Source organism: Heptranchias perlo, chromosome 25 (genome assembly GCF_035084215.1).
Source record: "Heptranchias perlo isolate sHepPer1 chromosome 25, sHepPer1.hap1, whole genome shotgun sequence".
Taxonomy (NCBI): Eukaryota; Metazoa; Chordata; class Chondrichthyes; order Hexanchiformes; family Hexanchidae; genus Heptranchias; species Heptranchias perlo.
In genome coordinates, this window is record NC_090349.1 from 32,829,369 (window position 1) to 32,850,895 (window position 21,527).

At 41.9% G+C, this 21,527-nt stretch overlaps 1 protein-coding gene across 1 annotated transcript in view; it reads right to left on the bottom strand.

Moving 5' to 3' along the window:
* Nucleotides 1-19,076: 19,076 nt before the first annotated feature.
* Nucleotides 19,077-21,527, bottom strand: part of grk3 (G protein-coupled receptor kinase 3) — a 244,025-nt gene continuing 241,574 nt past the window's right edge. Inside the window, exon 21 of the mRNA XM_068005936.1 lies at nucleotides 19,077-21,199. Coding sequence (XP_067862037.1) covers nucleotides 21,038-21,199 — 162 coding nt within the window. The 3' untranslated portion in view covers nucleotides 19,077-21,037. The remainder of the gene's footprint in view (nucleotides 21,200-21,527) is intronic.

Genomic DNA, 21,527 nt, shown 5'->3' on the forward strand with positions numbered 1-21,527 from the left:
AATAACCAGCTCCCCACCATGGCTCAGTTGGTACATGTAAGTCCTTTGTCATAGTGACAGAAAAGGAGGGTACAGGTTCAATTCTTAGTGTGTGTTGTGTTAGCTCATCTTAGCTGGGAGACGGGGGTACTTGAGGGGTTACCATTGGTCTCAACACTTCTGGGTTGGGGGTGGGGAGATCAATCAGTGTCCCTACCCAGTGACTCCTACTGGAAAGTGCACCGATGTTACTGTTAGGTGATGTGGAGATGCCGGTGATGGACTGGGGTTGACAATTGTAAACAATTTTACAACACCAAGTTATAGTCCAGCAATTGTATTTTAAATTCACAAGCTTTCGGAGGCTTCCCCCTTCGTCAGGTGAACGTCATTTCACATCGTTCACCTGACGAAGGGGGAAGCCTCCGAAAGCTTGTGAATTTAAAATAAAATTGCTGGACTATAACTTGGTGTTGTAAAATTGTTTACAACTGTTAGGTGAGGCCAGTCAGTCCGGGCTGTGATGCCCGCCATTGTCAAATACAAATATCTCCTCAGAGAATAATGGTATTTGTTCCAGAAAGAGACTACTTAAGAGATCTGCAAGGCACCGAAAATTAATGGAAACTGGGGAAGTAATAGACAGGAAACCAACTAACCTGGTGCCCATATTCAAAAAGGAGGACAAAACAGTCGCAGGCTACTTACAGAACCATTAGTTTTATTTTCAGTCCATATGAAATAATTGAATTGATTATCAGGAGTAAACATGAACATTATTTGTACAATAATAACCAAGTACACAACAGTCAACATGGATTTAGAGGGAAAGGATTCTGCCAGACCAACCTCCTAAACTTCACTGAGGAAATGGCAAACCAAGTGGACTGTGGTAAGCCTGCAATGTAGTGTACCTAAACTTCCAAAAGGCACTTGTCAAAATTCTGTGAAAAGCTATTAGTTAAACTAAAAACATTAGGGAATGGATAAGAAATTGGCTGATGGGAAGAAAACAATGAGTACTCATTCAAGGAGTTACGCTGGGGCGGGGGGACAGTACTGAGTGGGGTGCCTCACAGCTCGGTTTTGGGACCACTACTGTTTCTAATTTACAAAAATTATTTGGATTCAGAAACTCCATGCAAAGTGGTCAAATCGGCAGTTGATACCAAACTAGGAGGTGCAGTGAATTTAGAGTCGGCAACTCCGAGATTACCGAATGAGTTTGGATAAAATTTGTAAATGGGGAGAACAATGGCAGATGGGCTTTACTACGGATAAGTGTAAAGAACTGCTCATAGGGGGAAAAGTAAGCTTCACATGTAATTCAAAAATAAATTCTCCTTAACTACCCTTTGGTTCTTTTGCCTGGATCTGCTGAAAGGCAGTTTGCAGAATCTTTTCTTAGCAGCACAGCTGAGAAAAGATTCGCTTCAGACTAAGATTATGGACAGTCAAAGCCTGTGAATTCAACAACTTCCTGGTCTGACAAGTCATGCAGATAAATCACCCTTCTTTTCTACATGTCAGGTGCAATTCTGGCATAAAAGGCATAATTTTGGGGACAATGTGTTTTGCCTTCATTGTCCTGTTTTTGCATACGTACACCAGGTGCTTCTTTTGCCAACACCCAATACCAGCGGAATTTAGTCTATTTTAGAATAGGTGTAAGTGGCGTATCTGACTTATGCCTAAAATTCCGGTCCCCCTATGCTGGAACCACCCCAAGAAAACACAAAATTTCAGGCTCAATGAGGCTGAGAAAAAGTTTCTATACAGCTTTAATCACTTTCCTGTTGTAACATACTGTAAAACTGAGCACAGCTTAAACAAGTCTCAAAAAATTGCAGTTCCGGTGCTATTTTGCTGAATAATAAACATCGACTGTTTCATAGTTTGTTATTTCTGCTCTTGAGATGGAATGTTGGCATTGTTGAGAAAGCATTGACTCAGTTCAGCAGGCAAAGCAAATTTTAAGTGGCACTTTTCTTTGGGCGTAGGAACCGCACCAGTATCTGTGACTGATCCTTACCTTACGCAAGCGGCGTTTCTTTATATTGCAAGCCTAGAGTAAGACGTAGAAATTTGGCCGCGCAGCTAAACGGCCTTCTAAGCCTCCAATGTCATGGGCAGGAAGTTCATGCTCATTATGAGCCAGAAATGCACCACCTGCCTAAAGGTAAAAAAATCGGCGTTCAGTGCCCACACCTGAAACAGCCGATAGACCCTTTGCATATGCAAATAAGGGGCTTCACGCCTGTACGAGGTCCCCACTGCAAGATTGGTTTTCCCTGAGGCTGCACTCAGGAAAACCAGGCCTACATGGGGCTTAACAGGCGGCCCTTGCTTCAACCAAAAAGGTAAGTTTTTAAAATCTACTTACTTGAATGTGGAACTGAGAGGAGCAGAAGTGCCCCAATTGCGGCCGCTACCTCCCCCAAGGCCACCGCTGCCTCCCCTCTGGCCACGGCTACCTCCTGACCCAATTGTGCCAGTTCCCAACCCGGTCACCCCCCCTTCCCGGTCCTTTTTAATCACTTACCTGAGGACTGCTGCTAGCGTCACAGCTGGCTGTTTCCCAGCTTTCTTTATTCATGTTCACAGCAAAATTCAGTTTCCACATCTCCTACGATCTGAAACTTGCACCTTCAATTATGCTATAGATGGTACCATACAATTAACAATTATTCTTTTACCGAGGCACCAACGTTTCAAGAAGGCCACCATGCACTCCTGCACTCTCCGAAAAGGAAGAAAACATCACGCTATCAGACTGCATGTTCAGGCTAAAGCTAATGATCAAATTTATTTACACCATATTTAATTACACAGAAGAGATTATACAGCAGATAATTTGCAATACAAAGCTTGATTTACATACTACTTTAAACTTCCTATATCCAAATAATAGCTTGAAATCAGATTCCCTTTTAGAATTTCTTTAATGATCATAATAATGGTACATCTCTGCCTCCTAGAGTTCTGTCTCACTCATGTGATGCAGAAACAAATGGTTGAAATGAGCTGCTGAATAGGGAAAGCCAGTCACACTTATACTTTGCTACACTGGCCTTTGCCTCCCCAGAACAAAGCAGTTCTTTCACACTAGGCATGTTCCTTTGAAGAAACCCTTCAATTTTTTTCTCAGCAGCCTGGTAATTATACAATTAATTATTTCTATCACTTGAGTGGATGGGATGTGGACAACAGCCCCTTTGCTGTTTGTTTACTAGACTAGGACTGAAACAAAGTACATTGGAATTATCGTCTGTCATGAAACCCTCTTAGTGACCGTAGCAATTTCAAACAAGCTCCTCTGCTACCATAGTGAAAAATTAGTACACATTACCATTTGAACAGCCTGAGGTACTAGCCAAAAAAATTTGATTTGATTGGATTCTGGTTACAAACAGCTTACCTCCCCGTGAAATTAATAGCTACATCCTTGAACTTTGACTCACTTTTACCATGCAAGGACAAAAGAATTCTTCTCAAAGTGTAGCTAGTTGTTTTGTTTCAAAATCACATCATTTTGACCAATCCAAAATTCACATGAAAAAGATATAATAGTAATTGTATGATTTAAAGACAGGGCTTTGTGTCTGTCACACACCTACTCAGTGGAATGAGTGAATTTGAGGAACTGAATGGTCTGTTCTCGTTCCATGCTTTCTTATGTATCAAATTCAACATAAATCACTTCCCAGCATGGCATTGACATAGAAACACATAAACAAGTGCTCCGCTCATCATCCCCAATGACCTGATACGTGACACAAATGTTTGAATCCAGTTGATAATCAACTAGATACTTGTTTGGGACTCTGCCCTAAGAAAGGATGCCTTCCCCTCTCCAGAATTCCTGCAGAATGAATGGACAGAAATATACTACAGTAACCGGCATTCATATAATACCTTTAATGTAGCAAAAACATCTGAAGGTTCATCACAACATGGCAGTTCGACCTGAGCAGGAGTAGGGGAAAGTCTTGAGGAAGGTGGTCAAAATTATGGTTGAAGGGGCAGGTGTTAAGAAAGCTTTTGAAGGTGGAAGAGATGTGGGCAAGGCAGATTGATTTGCAAAGAGAACTGCAGAGTCCCGGGGCAAATTGTTTGAAGGTTGGAATACAGGGAGGGTAGGATGCCCAGTAGATCAGTCAGGAAGCTGGAGGGTATAAGAGGTAGAGTGCAGAATGGCCAAGGAGGGATTTGTAAATGAGGACAAGGATTGTGAAACCAATGGACTGGCAGATGGGAAGCCGGTAGACATTGATAAAGATAGGCAAATGCAATTTATTGTGGAATAGGATGTCGGCAAATAAGTTCTGGAAGAGTTGGATATAACGTGGGATGGAGCTTGGCAAGCGGAACATTGGAGAAGTGAAGCTTGGAGATGACAAAGGCATGGAGAGGGGTTCTATCAACTTTTGTGGTGAGGTATGAAGGACATGTTATTTCAAAGGAAAAAGTAGTTGGTTTTAGTGATGGACTGGATATTGGGTTTAAAGCTCAGCTCAGGGATGAACAGGCCGATGAGGTTACACACAGTTGGATTCATCCTGGGGGATCAACTAGGAAGGGTGTTGGGATCAGGAAGTAAAGTGCTTGTTTTTCGGTGAAAGCAGAACAGGATGACTTTGATCTTGGTAATGTTGAACTGCAGAAAGTTTGTGAACAGTCAGACACCATACTAACATAGCTGAAATTAAAGGTAAGGTTGAAGAGGTATAACTGGGTATTATTTGCATATATATGAAAGATAATCAGATGTTTATGAATAATGTTGCCAAATGGCAGCATTTAGATGACTATTGGGGGGTTGTGCAAAGCATGGAACCTTGGAGTATACTGGAAATGACTGCAGATATGGGAGGAAAGGCCATTGCAGGAGCTATGCTGACTACATAGGGAGAGATAGGAATGGAATCATGTGAGGGTGGTGCTTTGGAGGTGGATTATGAAGGTCAGACACTAGAGGAAGATAGTGTGATCAACCATATTGAAGGCCATGGAGAGTTTGAGGAGGGACAATGAACCGTAATTGCAGTCACACATGAGGACCACTGCAGTCTTGGTTGAAATGGAAATCAGACTGAAGGGATTTAAACAGAGATTGATGGGAGAAGCGAGCACAGAGATGGCTGACGACGATGCATTTGAGAACATTAGAAAGGAGGGGAAAGCTGGAGAGGGGATGGTAGTTAAAGAGATGGAGGTGTTGAGGGTGGGCTTTTTAAGGAGTAAATTATGACAGCAGTTTTGAAAGGCAGATACAGTGTCAGAAGGGAGCAGTTAACTGTGTTAGCAAGAATTGGGCTTAAGAGAGGTAGCTAAGTGATCAGGAGTTGGGTCGAGGGAGCATCTCCTGGGTCTCGGTGTCAGCTGTGGCTCAGTTTGTAGCAATCTTGCTTTTGAGTCAGAAGGTTGCGGGTTCAAGTCCTACTCCAGAGACTTGAACACAAAATTCTAGCTTGATCAGTGTAGTGGTGAGGGAGTGCTGCACAGTCGGAGATGCTATCCTTTGGATGAGATCTGCCCTCTCAAATCGACGTAAAAGATCCCATGGCACTATCTTGAAGAAGAGCAGGGGAGTTCTCTCTGGTCAATATTTATCCCTTAACAAACATCATTAAAACAGACCATCTGGTCATTATCACATTGCTGTTTGTGGGACCCTTGCTCTCACAAATTGGCTACTGCGTTTCATACATTACAACAGTGGCTGCACTTCAAAAGTACTTCATTGGCAGTGAAGAGCTCTGAGATGTCCAGAGATCATGAAAGGCCATTTATAAATGCAAGTTCTTTCTTTTCTTTCTCGTGCAAGGTATGAGTCCAATGAGGGCTGAGTGGAGTTGGAGAAGCTACAGAGTAATGTGGGTCAGGTTAGGTAGGGCATGAGGAAGCTGAGGCATGAAATGAAAAGGAAACACACATAATTCAGTGAAGAATTACTATCTGCAGACATCCAAACTCTGGGAGGGCAGTGTAACTGCACCCTTCCCCCAGCTACACAGGTTTCATATTTGAAGCTATGTTTTTTGAAAATGGGGGAAGGGGAGGAAGTACTAATAGAAGCCTCTCCTAAAACAACTTCCATTGTAGACCAGTGTGTTATCTTTCAATCATTAATCAATGGCTTGGTTTTTACTTGTTTTTGGAACCATATTAGGCCTGATGCCGTCGTCATGGTATCTAGTGACAGAATGCCACAAAATACCCAATAGTTCATGCTGGTATTAGCGTCAAGCACTCTCAAGTAAGGTTAGAAGTAGAACAAGAATTCCTTCTACAGCACTCAACAAGCACTCCCAGGTTAAGTATAACATGGGATAGATATAAAGCTCCTGTTTGCCTTGACCCCAGTGGTATCACTCTTGCCTCTGAGTCAGAAGATTGCGGGTTCAAGCTCCACTCCAGAGACTTGAGCACATGATCTAGGTTGACACTTCAGTGCAGATGGAGTGCTTCACTATCAGAGCTGATGTCTTTTGAATGAGACGTTCAACCAAGGCTCTGTCTGCCTCATTATGTGGATGTAAAAGATTCCACAGCACGATTTGAAGAAGAGCAGGAGAGTTATCCTGGCCAACATTTATCCCTCAGCCAACAAACACAACTAAAGCACAAATTATCTGGGTCATTAATCTTTGGTTTGTCGAACCTTGCTGTCCACAAATTCGCTGCTGTGTCTGCCTATGTTACAACAGTGACTACGCTTCAAAAGTACTTCATTGACTATGAAGTGTTTTGGGATGTCCTGAGGTCGTGAACGGTGCTATATAAATTCAAGTTTTAAAAAAATTATATATACATCAATACTGTACTGTAACTCTATTACAAAAGAACACCCTCTATTGCACCAATGTAACATTTTCATTTCTCAAATCAGCAATGCTTGTGGTGTCTCTGCTTTGCTAATTTGTGCTGAACTCTTTTGTGTTGTGAACCCATGCCCACTAGAAATTGCCCAAACTCCTTTCACAACAGATAGCCGAGAGACTTTCATTCCCTTTGATCTGGGCTGGATTCAAATAGATGCTGTTAATAAACATTTGTGCTGCGGGTGCTGATATCTGACTCGCTCATTGCAAAATTCCCTCATGTTCAGATGTATCATAACAGGAAATGACAGGCTGAGGTAGATCAGAAAGTTTTATTGGACATGTTTAAGCCTGGGACCTTCCACTCAATAAATTGGCAACGAACAGTAAGTGGAGGTCAGATACTGCACAACTGGGAGGGAACAAAAATCAGAGGGAGAGTCTTCACCGTGGCAGCTCTTGAAACTGCCTGGTTTGAGAGTGTCGGTGTACTTCAGCAATCACTTAGGGATGATGTACAATCAAGAGATAGGTGAGAAGTATTTTAATAAGAGGGACCACAAAATTCCTGGGCCTGAAGAGAACAAAAAGCTTGATTTCCACCTGCGGGGGGAGCTGTTGGGTAGAACATGGTTATCCTGGGATTTTGCCTTCATTGTACTAGCCTTTTAAATTCCAATGGGAGAGGGGCTGTGGGTGGAACTTCCACCCATTCTCCCCCCCCCCCCCCCACTCCTTCATGTCAAGAAAGTGTGTTTGGGGGAGTGTCCAGGCTCTCCTGGGAATTCCACCCTCAAAAGGTCTCAGCACAACTCTCGCCAGCTTGGAGCTGGTGTCGAAGAGACTGGCAGGTAATTGGTCTCAGACGGTTCACTTGCACCACTGGGAGCAGAAGCATGGTATGGCACCGCACTGACATTCTGACTGGCAGCTTGGGGCAGGTTCTCCGTCCAGGCATTATGCACTCATTCCCGTTATGCAAATGACCCCATCCCCAGGCACAGTGAACCTCTGGGAATTTCAGGGTCAGGGAATTTCACCCTCAGCAATACACATTCTGTGGTAGGTGGAGGTTGCAGTGATTGAATGATGTTCAACATCCAACATGTTCAAATGAGTGATAGAGTATGGGTATGAAGCTGTGATTCTCCACACACACTGATTAAAGTGAAATTAACTCTGATGTGGAGCTAGCTCCTGCACAGGGATGATGGGCCAGATGTGCTGAAATTTCTACGATTCCTCCAATGCATGATCTTTGACCCCACCACCACCCTATAACCTATGATTCTGTCCCATAACCTTTAGTACTGCCAGCTTGTACAGATTTGGCCTTTACTGATTTTATAGTGTTATGTAGGATTTCAAATACTTGGCTATATGAAGTAGTTAGGAAAAGAAGCATCTCATTAATGTGAGCTGGGGAATTATTTATTGGCCTGATCTTTAATACTGTTGGTAGATTAGATTATAGGATGCTCCTCCACAAACAAATATTTCCTAGATGCTGCTGCTATTATTAGAAGGAATCTGGGCAATATTTGTAATCATTGTAAAATTTTATACACCGAGATGGAGAAACTGTCCATTTTCACTTCTTATAAAATTATTGATCTGCACTTAAAAACCTGTGAATTATGTCAGATATAATAGATTGAAATTACAATGTGAAAGATGCCCAGTTCCAGTCTCTTGCTGCTGTGTGATTAACAGAATAATATACTCCCAGAGTGCTCACTGATACATAGAATCATAGAAAGGTTACAGCACAGAAGGAGGCTGTTCGGCCCATCGAGTCCGCGACGGCTCTACGCAAGAGCAATCCAGCTAGTCCCACTCCCCCGCCCTATCCCCGTAGCCCTGCAAAATTTTCCCTTTCAAGTACTTATCCAGTTCCCTTTTGAAGGTCATGATTGAATCTGCTTCCACCACCCCCTCAGGCAGTGCATTCCAGATCCTAACTGCTCGCTGTGTAAAAAAGCTTTTCCTCATGTCGCCTTTGGTTCTTTTGCCAATCACCTTAAATCTATGTCCTCTGGTTCTTGACTCTTCCGCCAATGGGAACAGTTTCTCTCTATCTACTCTGTCTAGACCATTCATGATTTTGAATACCTCTAGCAAATCTCCTCGCAACTGTCTCTGTTCCAAGGAGAACAACCCCAGCTTCTCCAGTCTACCCACGTAACATTTGGAACAAATTGTGTAAATAACATTCACTGACACCGCTTTCAAAATTTGTATGTGTCAAAGTCCATTTAGAGTGTTAATTGGAAATAAAAATCCTGCTATCACTTGCTGTAAACAAAAATGAATGTGATTTACCTAAATTTATATAACTCAATTGAACAAAAACTGCAATAGTGCTAATGCGGAGTATGGGCAAATGGGAATTTCAACCACATTCTGCTGAAAAATTCAAATAAATGAATGACATGGTGTTGCAATGAATCATGCAATATGTAAATCTCCTCGTCAAGGTCCTTGTGTTAGCAGATCCTGAAATGGAATGTTGCAGAGAGCTTTGACGGAAAACCGCGAGGTTACCGGGGAGATGAGTAGAATTCTCAAATTATTCACAAATAAGAACTCGACAGTAAATGTCGAGTGAGTTCCGAGTAACAAGTGGAATAACACAGTTTTAGCACAGATCCCAGGATCCATTTTGTTTATGCAACAAGTGTGGGAGCAGTTTAAATGAAATAAAACTTCAGTTTTTAAAGAGGGAGAGTGCTTTACCATTGTCCATAATGCCAATTAGATCGACCTTCACTTTTCTCCAAATGTGACCTGGCCACCATTTTGAAGTATTAAATTCCTCCGAGGTGATAGCAGGATTATTGTTGCCTAACTTCAATCTTGGCATAAGTGATTCATGGAGCAAGTGTGAAGAATTGCATTGCAGGCAGACCGTAACACTCTAATACATTATTATTTTCACCCTGCTAGCTATATAAGGAATAGCTGATCTAATTCTGTACACCGAGCCACAAGTGAAATCCTACAACAGTCACTGTGCTCCAACAGTAATTCATTTGGTAAAGTGCTTTGAGACATTTCAATGCAATAAGGTGCTTTATAAATCCAAATGTTATTAATACTGCCATTATAAAACCACCTCAGTGGGGCAGGTTTATGGCACTCTAGTCAGGTAGGAAGAAGTAGGCACTGTTGTGATAAATGCCATGTTTCACCTTGGAAGAATAGAATATTTTTTTCTTCCACTTTTCTCTCCTCCTCTCCTGAAAGAGTTAACTCTTGCTGGGATATGGTTCCATTAGGTGTTGGCAGCCCTCTAGTACCTTGCCCAAGTAGTTGTTCATGTGTGAGCCTACACAGCAGGAGGAAACACAATCAAGACCAATTCTGTTCTCACAACGCTCACGCATGCCTACTTTCAGGTCGTCGCTGGATGCCAATTAAGAGTGGAATGTTGGCTAGTTTTCATTTCATGCCAATTGCAATGCCTCAATTGCCACCCAGATCAGGTTATTCTGCAGAGACAGTAAACTGAACTACTGTCCTGTATGGCTGAGTTACATGCTGCTTTTACTAACTGATCCACCAGTGGAGAGAATGGCCATTTAAATTTGGGGATCAATTTCCACAGCTGAGTACATAAAAATACCTGAAAATCTCAGATGGGGCAAAGAATCAGAGAAGCAGTAACATGACCACATGCACAGTAATGATTGAGACGAGAGTTCAGTTTGGAATGTCAGAATGTCACAATGATGTCGAAAGGACAGGTTCACAATAAATAACATAACATGTCTTTCTGGTCCCTTCCCCCCCACCGATTCCAACTTTTACATTGAAGGCAGCTTAGCCGAGTTCATGGCACCAAAAACAAACAGCTGCGTCCGTGACACAATACGGTAGAATCCTTTTGAAAAGATACAGATTGAAGACTGAGGGGTAGATGGATAGGGGAAGAGAGGGAGGGAAGAGGTCAGACATTCTGTATATAGGATGCTCCTTTTTTTAGAATATATACATCAGTTTGATATAATACTAACAAGATTCAGTCAATAAACAAAAGCTTAAAAAACATTTTTTTCTTTTTTTTAAAATTCAAGCACTGTATAGAAGTTGAAGATGCAGCATATCTTCGTGGGGGCTAATGTGGGCTTTGTACCACGCGTATGGTCTGACGCATGTGTCCCACTGAATATGACCGAAGACAAGCCCAACCCTGGATCATTCCAGTCCTGGTGCTCTCCACCTTTTGTTAGTATAACTGACCAGATTAAACAGCAAAGGGTTAGGGGATGGGCAAGTTTGAGGATATATAAGCTCCATCAGCTTTTACACAATTTACTTTTGCATTTATTATGCTCTTTAAGTGAAACACTGCCGATGGTCATCCTATCATTTGTTTGAAAGGAAACAATCTTTTTGGTTATCAACTGGCCACTTTCTGTGTGGAAATCCAATCACAGCCTTCCATGATAAACATCAGAATGTGCACAATCCCTGAGCCCAAATTTCCTGGAGTTTCTTTCGAGGAGTCTCCACTGTGCTGCAGGTCGATTGTCTCTAGAACATGGGCATGAATTGGAGCATGGCCAGATCTCCAGGATCGAGCTTATGCATGCTCAGAAATCGATTGAAACACATTTGTCAAACACCATAGGAATCATGATCAAAACAGCTCATGCACAATGGCTGACATACCCCCTCCCCAAAACACCCCTCCCCTCAACTTACACTTGGCTTCCTGGAACTTGATTTGTGAAACTTGGGGCTCAGCAACGGGGGTTAAAGCACTTAACTGTTAAACCACGTAGGCCACCACTAGAAATGCTGCAACTCTCAGTACATCCTTAAAAGCATTTCTTCAGCAGTATAAAGTACAGGAATTAACCCGATTCAGACAGCCTCATTAATGCAAAGCAGCTTCTTTCACGTCCCTGAAAACTGGTGCAAAAAATACGATTTTAAAGTAAAAAAAAACACGGAGCTAATGAAAATCAAATTATTCATTGTGCAGAGACTCAAAAAGGCACAAAATTTACCACAAGGTGATGCCATAAACCACTACTTCATTGCTGTGGCCTGCCAGTATCAATTTCACAATGTATGCAATTAAATTAGATTTCAGCAGAAGGACCTGTCCACTTATCCAGCTGATGGAGCTTTGCTGCTTAGGTGCAAGCTTACCTCACTGCTCAACAGGATCCCTCAATTACTGACATTAGTCTTTTTGCCTGCAGGGTGAGGAAATGGCTAGGTATGACAGATGTAGTAGCTGAGTGGGGAATGTTAGGAGTGAGAATTACAGGATCAAAAAGAGTGAAATAGGTTGCAAACCCATTCAAACAGATGGGGATGTGCTTATTTATAGGAATGAATTATGTCAAAACATTTTTAAAACCAAAATGAATGAGACTCACTCCAAACAAGAGAGAGTTGGCATCCATGTGTTATACATATATATATGAGTGGGAGTTATTCCAGACTGGCTTTTGAGATATCTTTTTTTTTAAGAATAAAACTCTTTGTTGTAGAGTGTGTGCAATGTGATTTGAGTCCAAGTTAAAGATGACACATTTAATTACATTTCTCCACCAGCCCCATGTCTGTTAAAATCAGCTTCTTCCAGATTAAAAATCAACAGAGATACTGCAGAAGGGGCCTATTAATAGTGGCTGGTTATTTTTCCTTGTCCTTCGTCAATACAGATCTGATTCTATCACATCATCCCCTACTCTGTAATGCATGCTTATAAAATGCTTCCACAGCATTCTCCCCATCAACTGTAGGGCAGCCAATTGAACATTGTTGTGAGGGTGTATGCAGCACTATTTTGTTTTTCAGTGCACCAGGAGCACTACTGAACCTTCCAACCTGTGGAAAATGTAATGAGGATCCAAGTGACAATGGCACAAGATGCAGCTAAATTTGCTGGGGATTCAATGGCTACTTTAGACCCAAAGATGATGTGGGTTATCAAGGACTCTTCATTTATTCTGTTTCATACACAGTATAGCAGTAAATAGTAATGAGCTAAGTGTGGGTACATTAGAAACTTGAATGATTGTTCAGAAATGAGAGTCACCCTCAATATGAGGGAGAACTGGAAGATCAGCACTCTGACCAGTGGGGTCAATAGCACGACAGAACCTCACAGACCTATTGTAACGCAAGATTTTTTTTACATGCAACAATTGCTTTTGAAAACCCGAGCTTGATGAAACCCAATCACGACTTCCTCATTTTTTCTCCAGTTCTTTTCTGCACTGATGATGAACACACATCTGAAATAACCTATCTTTTCTATTTATAGATTATAGATAGCCTGTTTAGTAGTTCCAGCATTTTCTGTTTTTATTTTACATTTTCCAGCATTTGCAGTTTGCCCTTTATTTGATATCCTTCACTATGGGCCATGGTTTACCACCTTGCTTTCTCAGTAAAAAAGTTGTTGCGTTCTAAACATTAAACTTAAAATGATAATTTAAACCAATATATATCTGAGGGATACAGAATGTAAGCTCAAGTGAGGGGTTTCGATGATATTAGACATCGCAAAAGTGAAACTTAAATCAGTTTATAACCAATGGAATCCCAAGATTGGATCATAGCTGTGAGATCATTCCCTGCTGCAGTATAATATTGTACAAACTGTATATGGGGTACTTGGCTGCATTTTTGGTTTGTACAGACTGAGAATATCACCAAATTCTATGACATCAATGCATACAACAGCATTAACGATTGTGACTGAGAAATTCTACATCTACAAAGACGGGGGCTGGAAATCCACTGCTCTTTCGGTACACTCCTGCTGTATACCTAGTGGGAATGCGCTGGAAGGACCGCACATTAGTTCGGAACCTGGATACACCAGGTCCCGACCTTACGTTGGGTATTCCACTGGGTCTTGTTTGTAGTGAAGCTAAAGCCCGCCTCAAACAAGGTCAGCAGCAAAGCAGGAGCAGGGCTGGGTATCTCAACACCATGAATTCACGTACCTAGCCTTGCATTAGCCAGGTGTATCATTGGCAGCTGGTACACCAAGTGAAACTAGAAGTACCGGCCAAATAATGGGTCGATGAGGGCACCAACTGGGGTCCATGTCTAGATCGTGGCTTGAGTGTTGTTTGGGTTTTCTTTCTGGGGGGGCGGGGGGTAGAGGGTAGGGGGCACTAGCAACCCCTGGACTGGCAGCGGACCTCCCACTTTCTGGCCTATGGGTCAGATGGGCGCCTTAGATGAGCCCCCTATTGGCCCAGGTGCCTGGCAGTCACTTTTTAATGAAGAGACCTTCTCCTGACCAACGTGCTACCCGTCATTGTCAGTGTGATTCTGATATGTACCTATCATTATCACTGCACTAACTTTCAAACAGATTTCTTTGGTAAGAAAGTTGGTGAATTTTGGTATTGAAAGACACATCTCAGAGTTCTTTAGCTGGTTACAAAAGAGGAGTTACAGCACCCTTCCAAGTTACAGTTCACTGCCGGTTGATTACTGTACTGAGAAGGGGAAACGCTCTCATGTTCTCTGCAGATGCTTTTAATGATCTGTAAATTCTTTTGCCATTTCAAATGGAAGTAATTTAAGGAATATTTACAAACCTGCCTTTACATATTTCACACTTGTCATGATACTTTTACTCTTTAAACATGGAGAACAATGCTTTTCCCTCCCATGTTACCAGACTGCTTCATGGGTAAGTAAACAGTGGTAACTTAGTGAGCGTTATCGGGGTATGCACCCTTGGCAAGATCAATAAACCACAGAATGAAGTCATTGGTAGGTCCTACCTGCCCTGCAGCTGTACCTCAACATTTCAGCTGGGTTACCTGGGCTGTGGTCACATGGCAAATGTATTATTACTTGGCAGTACTGTCTAAAAGGCACATTAACAAAATATAAAAATACTGTAAAATGGTTTTTTTTTTACAGATTTTACATTAGCCCATTTATCGCAAAAAACAAAGCCTAAACAAGAATCTGTCTTGTCAATAATCTTACTGCATATGCTAAGCACAACAATTAAAAATCATCCTTAAGATGAACAAAATTTAGTTCAGTGAGATTTCCCATATTATAGTGGTTTATAAAACATTACAATCAAATAGTCCACCTGCAAATATGGTGGGAAGGGGGACAGTGTAAATAGAGCCAGCAGAAATGTGATTTTACTCAACAACTTTGTATTTGAGGGTGCACATAGTTGGCAGCCATTTGGGTGTTCACTGTTTAACATTCTGCTTTTGTTAATGATGCATAAAATGCAATAAATATGGAATCATTATATAAAAAATATATACAAACATTTTCAGAGGTAAGAAACACTTGTGGCTACTTCAACCAAGACGTGTTACTGTTTATCTGCACTAAGGCCCTGTCCTTTACTCTAGGATAGCCTAGAAAATGTTGGGTTATGGTTGTGGTGAGATTTTCTGAACATGCCTTTTACCTATTAATTACTGAGGAATATTGCTCCTGAGGTAAATCCACTTCATTCATAAAATTATGCACAGCATTTTTAGGTACTTTCTATCCTTGGCTGGCCCCTTGTCACCATGAACTTTCTGCTGGCTGCCTCAACTTGTCAGGTTAAATTACACCTCCTATCCTGAAGTCTTACTGGCTATGTTTGAAAATGTTCAGAGCCATGGCTGTTCAGTACCCTGGTTAGGAAGGTGGAAGAAGGACACATGGAGGTGAGGGCATGTTCACACAAAAAACAATGCAGAAAGAAAGGGGAATAAAGCATACTGCACAAATAAATAAATAAGGGGTTAGAAAGGCCACTTGCTAATTGGCCATTTGGGTGAGATATTATAGGGATCCTGGCATCTGTGGAACTTTACCCCTGCATGAGTCAGTGCCTTCAGGAGATGATGGAAGGAAAACGTGGGAAAATCGTAATATTTACATTTAAGATGATGTCACTTTTACACTCTATCTTTCGCTGGCCCCAGGGTAACATGAAGAGTAAAAGGATTTTCTGGCACTACAAATGCCTCTTAAAATTTTTCTATTCTAGTGGGAAAAGCCCCAGTTTCTCTCGTCTCTCCCAATAACTAAAGTTTCTCATTTTAGTAAATCTCTTCTGTTCTCTATTCATGGCCTTGACATCCTTCATAAAGGCATTCAAAACTGGACACAATATTTTAACTGCGGTCTAGCCAACAATTTGTACATATTTAGCATTACCTGTTTGCTTTTATACTCTGAGTACCTATTTACAAAACCTACGATTTCAAATTTCCTTGTTGCTTTATAAATTGATCATCGCACTTTTAAAGATTTGTGCACCTGAACCCATAAATCTCTGTGCTCTTCTCCTTCTTTAGCCATTTAATGAATAGTTCCTCTCCTTATTCTTCTTCCCACAAAGTACTAACTTTGGGGATAGAAAGAAACCTTTCCTCAAGAGAGGGAATGGTTTGGGGTAGGATGCATCACAAAGCAAACTGAACATGGCCTCTAGAAACAAGGGCTTGATTGGCCAAAATGGCATTTTATCATTCCATGATTTCTGATGATCTTATGTTCTTTTGTAGCCTCCTCTTGGTCATATATCTCTCGCTATAATACTGACAGAATATGCATTAAGAATATTTCATTAATGCAGGTATCATATAAAACCTCACTGTAACACATTCTTCATTGTAACATTCACTGGTAGAATGGGCACTGCTCACTAATATGGAGATGAAATAAAACACTTTCTCTACAACTTACTCCTCCCTGTAACACTCATTATAGAACATGCATTAAGAATCTTTCACTAATTCAAAAGCCAAAAGTTCTCAAACATGGTTGAATCCAAAACTGATTCAAAGAGGAGAATGCTCCTGAGTGACAAGATCATCTGCTTCTAATAAGTAACTTCCCTCTACCATCGGATAAAATTATTTGCAACTGGCACTCACAGGTTTTGTATTGATCACTTATTTATTGGGTTATGTCATCACAATAGTTAGCCCTTTCTATCTTGCTTATGCTTTTAATGTTTATGAAAGATTTTTTTTTAACAATCTCAGCCAATGCACATTATTAGACCATCTTGAGTCATGGTGCTAACCTCTGATGACTATTTCAGGTCTCTGACACAAAGTTGGTCAATGGCTGATATATAATACTGATATAGGGTGTGATTTTAACAGTGAAAAACGGGTGGATTGGGACTGGAGGGGCATTCAAAATTGCAACTATTTCAGACCTGTCCCAACTCGCCCATCTCTGGTTTTCGCAGGGCAGGACGAGGGGCGTGCGATCAACCCCCTCCCAGGAGGCGGTCGGACCTTTCAAGGAGGCTCTGGGCCTCTATTTTCCCACTGTTTCTGATTTCAATCCCGGGGGGGCCGGGATTCCTGGGCATTCTCTTTCACGCGCGTGAAAGGAGGCGAGAAGGCTCGAGACTAACGGGTAGGTGCCTTTCTGGCACAGCTTGTGGGCCGGGAGGAGCAGGAGTGCTTCCCCCAGGCCCAACAAGCCTACCTGCAGTGACCCCCCCTCAACGATCGCGGACCCCCCCACCCCCGATCGTAGACCCCCGACCCCGAATTGCAGACCCCCAACCCCGATCCCCCCCAACAGACCCCCGAACCCCCAACAATCGCAGACCCCCGCAATGATCCCCGATCCCGCACCCCCCCCCGTGACTGACCCCTGATCCCTCCCCCCATGACTGACGACCCTGTGCCAACCTATTACCTGTCCCAACCTATGCCCCCATTCCCACCCATGTCCCCGTTCCCACTCATGTCCCCGTGCCTCCCATGCCCCCCATCCATACAAACAAAGACGTACCTGAAGACTTACCTAAGCATGTCCTCTCCCTGGCTGGTCTTCCGTCCGACTGAGAACAGCCAGTCAATCAGGCCGGTCAGTCCGTCGGCAAACCCACAAAAAAAAATAAAAGATGCCCTTACGTCAAAATCGTATGGGTGTCTTGGAAACCCGTACTTCTGGGTTTCCTAGTACTTCCGGGTTTCCCAGCCTCAATTTGACCCCTCCGCCCCCTTCCCGTCTCGGGGTCAAATCATGCCCATAATGTGCATTGTTTATGGCAGTCTAATAGAAGAATCATACTAAGCAATGTTTGAAAGAAAGTGGGATAGATTTTTGTCTTTTTGTGGAGCGTAGAGAGGGAAATTGGGCAGTGGGGATGGCACACCGGTTACAGACCTGATCTGATTTTCCTTCCATTAATTTAAATGGAAGGAAAATCAGGCAGGGTCTGTTCGGGACCTGCAATCTTTCCTGTCCAATTTTCCTTTATGCTCTCTGCTCAGGTGGTAATGACAAAAATGTACCTCAGCGTTACAGAATTATGGGGTTACTACGGTGACAAAGCCCATGTCATTATCAGAAAAGCTTCTGTTAAAATACGTAAATTTTTGAACAGAAAATAAAACTACAAAAGTCAAAGTGCATTATTAGAGATAACTCCTACAACAATGTAGAATTAATGAGTTATTGATTTGGGCAACTAATTGGTTAAATCAGTTAACCGTATTATTTTTCATTTGCGTACAGCACTTTAAGTAGTAAATTTTGTTTTGTTTTGTAAGGAGGCCCGTATAGGTTAACCCTGTGAATCTCTCTTTTAGAAACGTATGAACTGCACCAAGATTTCAGTTATGAGGCTGAAAAGTGACAATGTTACTTCAATATGAAAAGTCCTAAAGTATTTTTGAACTCTGAGAAAAATAAAATGACCGCTGGTCTGCGTAATTGCTCACCATCGTTGCCTTTCCACCAGGTGGTGCCATGAAATAGGACAGGTACAAGTGTAAAAAAATTGCCGGGGTGGGGGAGGGGGAGGGAGGAGAAACAACCTGTTAAAATGGTGGTAAAACGTTTTCCTGGAAGAGCGGGAGCTGTATATCGGTTTTCTTATTGTATCATAAGCACCAGTGTAAACCAACCAATCAGGTTAACTCAAAATGGCTATCTTGTACCCTTGCTTAGGTTCAACAGTGCCACCTCCATACACCCTTCTGACAAGGCAGGGTACGTATCCATCACTGATTCAAAGAGGAAGCCAATGACATCATCCCACTTAGCAACAGGCATAATCTATTATGACATCATCCCGTTTGGCAATCATTCAGGCCTCACTACAGAATTGTATCAGACCAGCTAGTTTTGTTCCATTGTTCTCTGACTCTTCTGTTAAAAGGAGCAGACCATGGCAATGGTTGTGGCAAATTTTGAGCCCAATCCTGTCCTTGTTATTATTATTTTTCAGTACGCACTAAATGCAGTAGTCCTAAACAAAAATATAACCAGAAAAAACTATACACATCAACTTTGTGTTTTTTACAGTCAAAATATGAGGTTTAAACATTTTAGTGGTACTGTAGCTAAAACAAAATGCAACAAAAAAAAAATGAATTTCAGCGTTGATGTTGCTCCCTAAATTCGGATTAATAGCTGACCCTTGTTGCGACTGACCAGTTATTAAGATGTAACAATACGTTGTCACTGTTCATAGAAGACATATCGATAAAGCAACTCATGCTACGCAATCACCATTTAAAGATTTTCTCAAGTTGTTACCACGGATTCTTGGTATATTAGTTCTTAAACATTATGTACACTTGCACAGTAATATCTATGATAAATATTTTACTTTTCTCTTAGATCATTTCTTTAAATCTTCCTTAATCTGTAAAGTCCATTGGCACTTTGCACTTCACGGTGGGAAGGGGACAAAGACTTTACAAAACAAATCATGTGCTGTGTGGATCAGAAGTGTTGTAGAATGTAGGGATTCTTAAACTTTTTCGTCTCACTGGAGTAAAGGTGCGGGTTGGTGCGCACGTTAATGTCCCATCAACGCAATGATTTCAAAATCCTCCAAACTGTGACAAGGAATCTAACAATGGAATGGTGTCCCGTTATCCTGGGTCAGTATCTGTAAACACAGAAACCAGGAGCAGGCTAGGTCTGTAGATCAGCATCTAATTAAGTACAGTAATTGAAAATTGCCCAACAGTAGCAGAATAGTCCATGGCTGGAACCAGGCATCACAGAAGCACGATGGGTCATGAATCAGTAACCATAGTTATATATCCAGTAACCATAGACATTTGGCAAAACACACTGAGCCATGTATTGTCATTCGCTATCCATGGAAATTCGACAATGAAGTGTGACTGTGTTGTCATCTAGCAACCACTGAACCCTAGCAACAAAACAGGCCACAAAGCAACATCCAAGTAGCCATGAAAGTTTAGCGACAGCTGAGAGATAGAGGTTATTAACACGTTGGAAACCTGGCGATCCATTGTGGTAGCAATCATTCTCTTGTTATCATAGAAACATTGCAATCAGCAGGGGCGTGGGGCTGAGGGGAATTAAGCACCAACACACCATTGTTTATCACAGACTGTGTAACAAGAATCAAATGTAACTGCTTTGGCAACCAGGAAATGAATTGGCATCTGGTAACCATGCAAACAAAGCAATCCATCATCCAACTGATGTCTACAATCACCCAATGTTGGGTATGTACAGAAAGCAGCAGCTGGTAAACAGATATGTGGCAAGATAGCGAGTCTGAAACAGCGAACCAAATCCAGGTCAGACGACCGTGATACTGATTGGCACAAGGTGCTATGGTGACAGATAATGTCACAAAACAGCATTTTGAGAGCAGAGAAACCATGGCGACGGATGGACCACCGATGATGTGTCAATGTTCTATGTGATATGTTGCAGTCCAGGAGCAAAAAAAAGAGTGAATCAGTGACTGAAAACAAAGGTCCAGTCAGTCACTTGCTTTGTATGTCAATGTTCCTCCAACCCTCTGATATGAAGCAAAGAACACCACCAGGGCGCAATGACACATGACAAAATAAATTCTCCAAAATTATTTGGCAACATCCTCTCGTCCATTCCTGTGGAGTTGGCTCATGAACCGCAGTGGTCACTGTGGTTGCAGTTAACAGATGCTACACTCGTTCATCAATACTTCCAATAGAAAATACACAGCCAAAATGTTCCGAAAGTCTCACATTCATATATACATACATGTATACATACATATATTTATATATAAATATATATATATATATATATACATATAGATATAGATATATATATACGTGTATATATAATATATATACCCTGTTTTGTGGGATCATATAATTAACTAATAACAACACGCTGGACCACGTACGAGGTGATATAGAAGTAGTTTGCACAAAACCATCCTCAGGTCTCTTGTTTCTGTTCCCCCACTCACACACAAGTGCTCTCTTTTAAAGCCCGTTGCTGTTCCTGTGGCTGAGAGGGGGTTTGGTCAGCTCTACCACCGCTGAACGTGACTTATTCAGCATCTTAGGGGCTCTCCGCAGCACCCTCTGAGCCTCGTTGAAAGCTTCTGTTAACTCTTTCTTCCACTGGATGAACTCTGGGTCACTCTGGAAAAAACCCACAAAGAACAGCACAGAGAAGTCAGTGTGAGACGTTGCACATATTTTGATTTCCCAATTTTCTCCATTTTTCTCCTAACTGACTGGTGCTGGAGTATTGGTTTTACGACCAATGACAGTCTTCTGGTACCTTCCCCAAAGTGGTCATTCTCTATTTGGGGGCTTGGACAGACAATATTAGCCAGGTATTTGATTTGGGAGGCATTTCAGCCCAACCTGATCCTGTCCTCACCCAAAGCTCATACATGGGCATTTTATAACAGGGGCTATATATAAGGACTGGAAGCCCAGCTTGATTTTCCCCTCAAAAGAAACT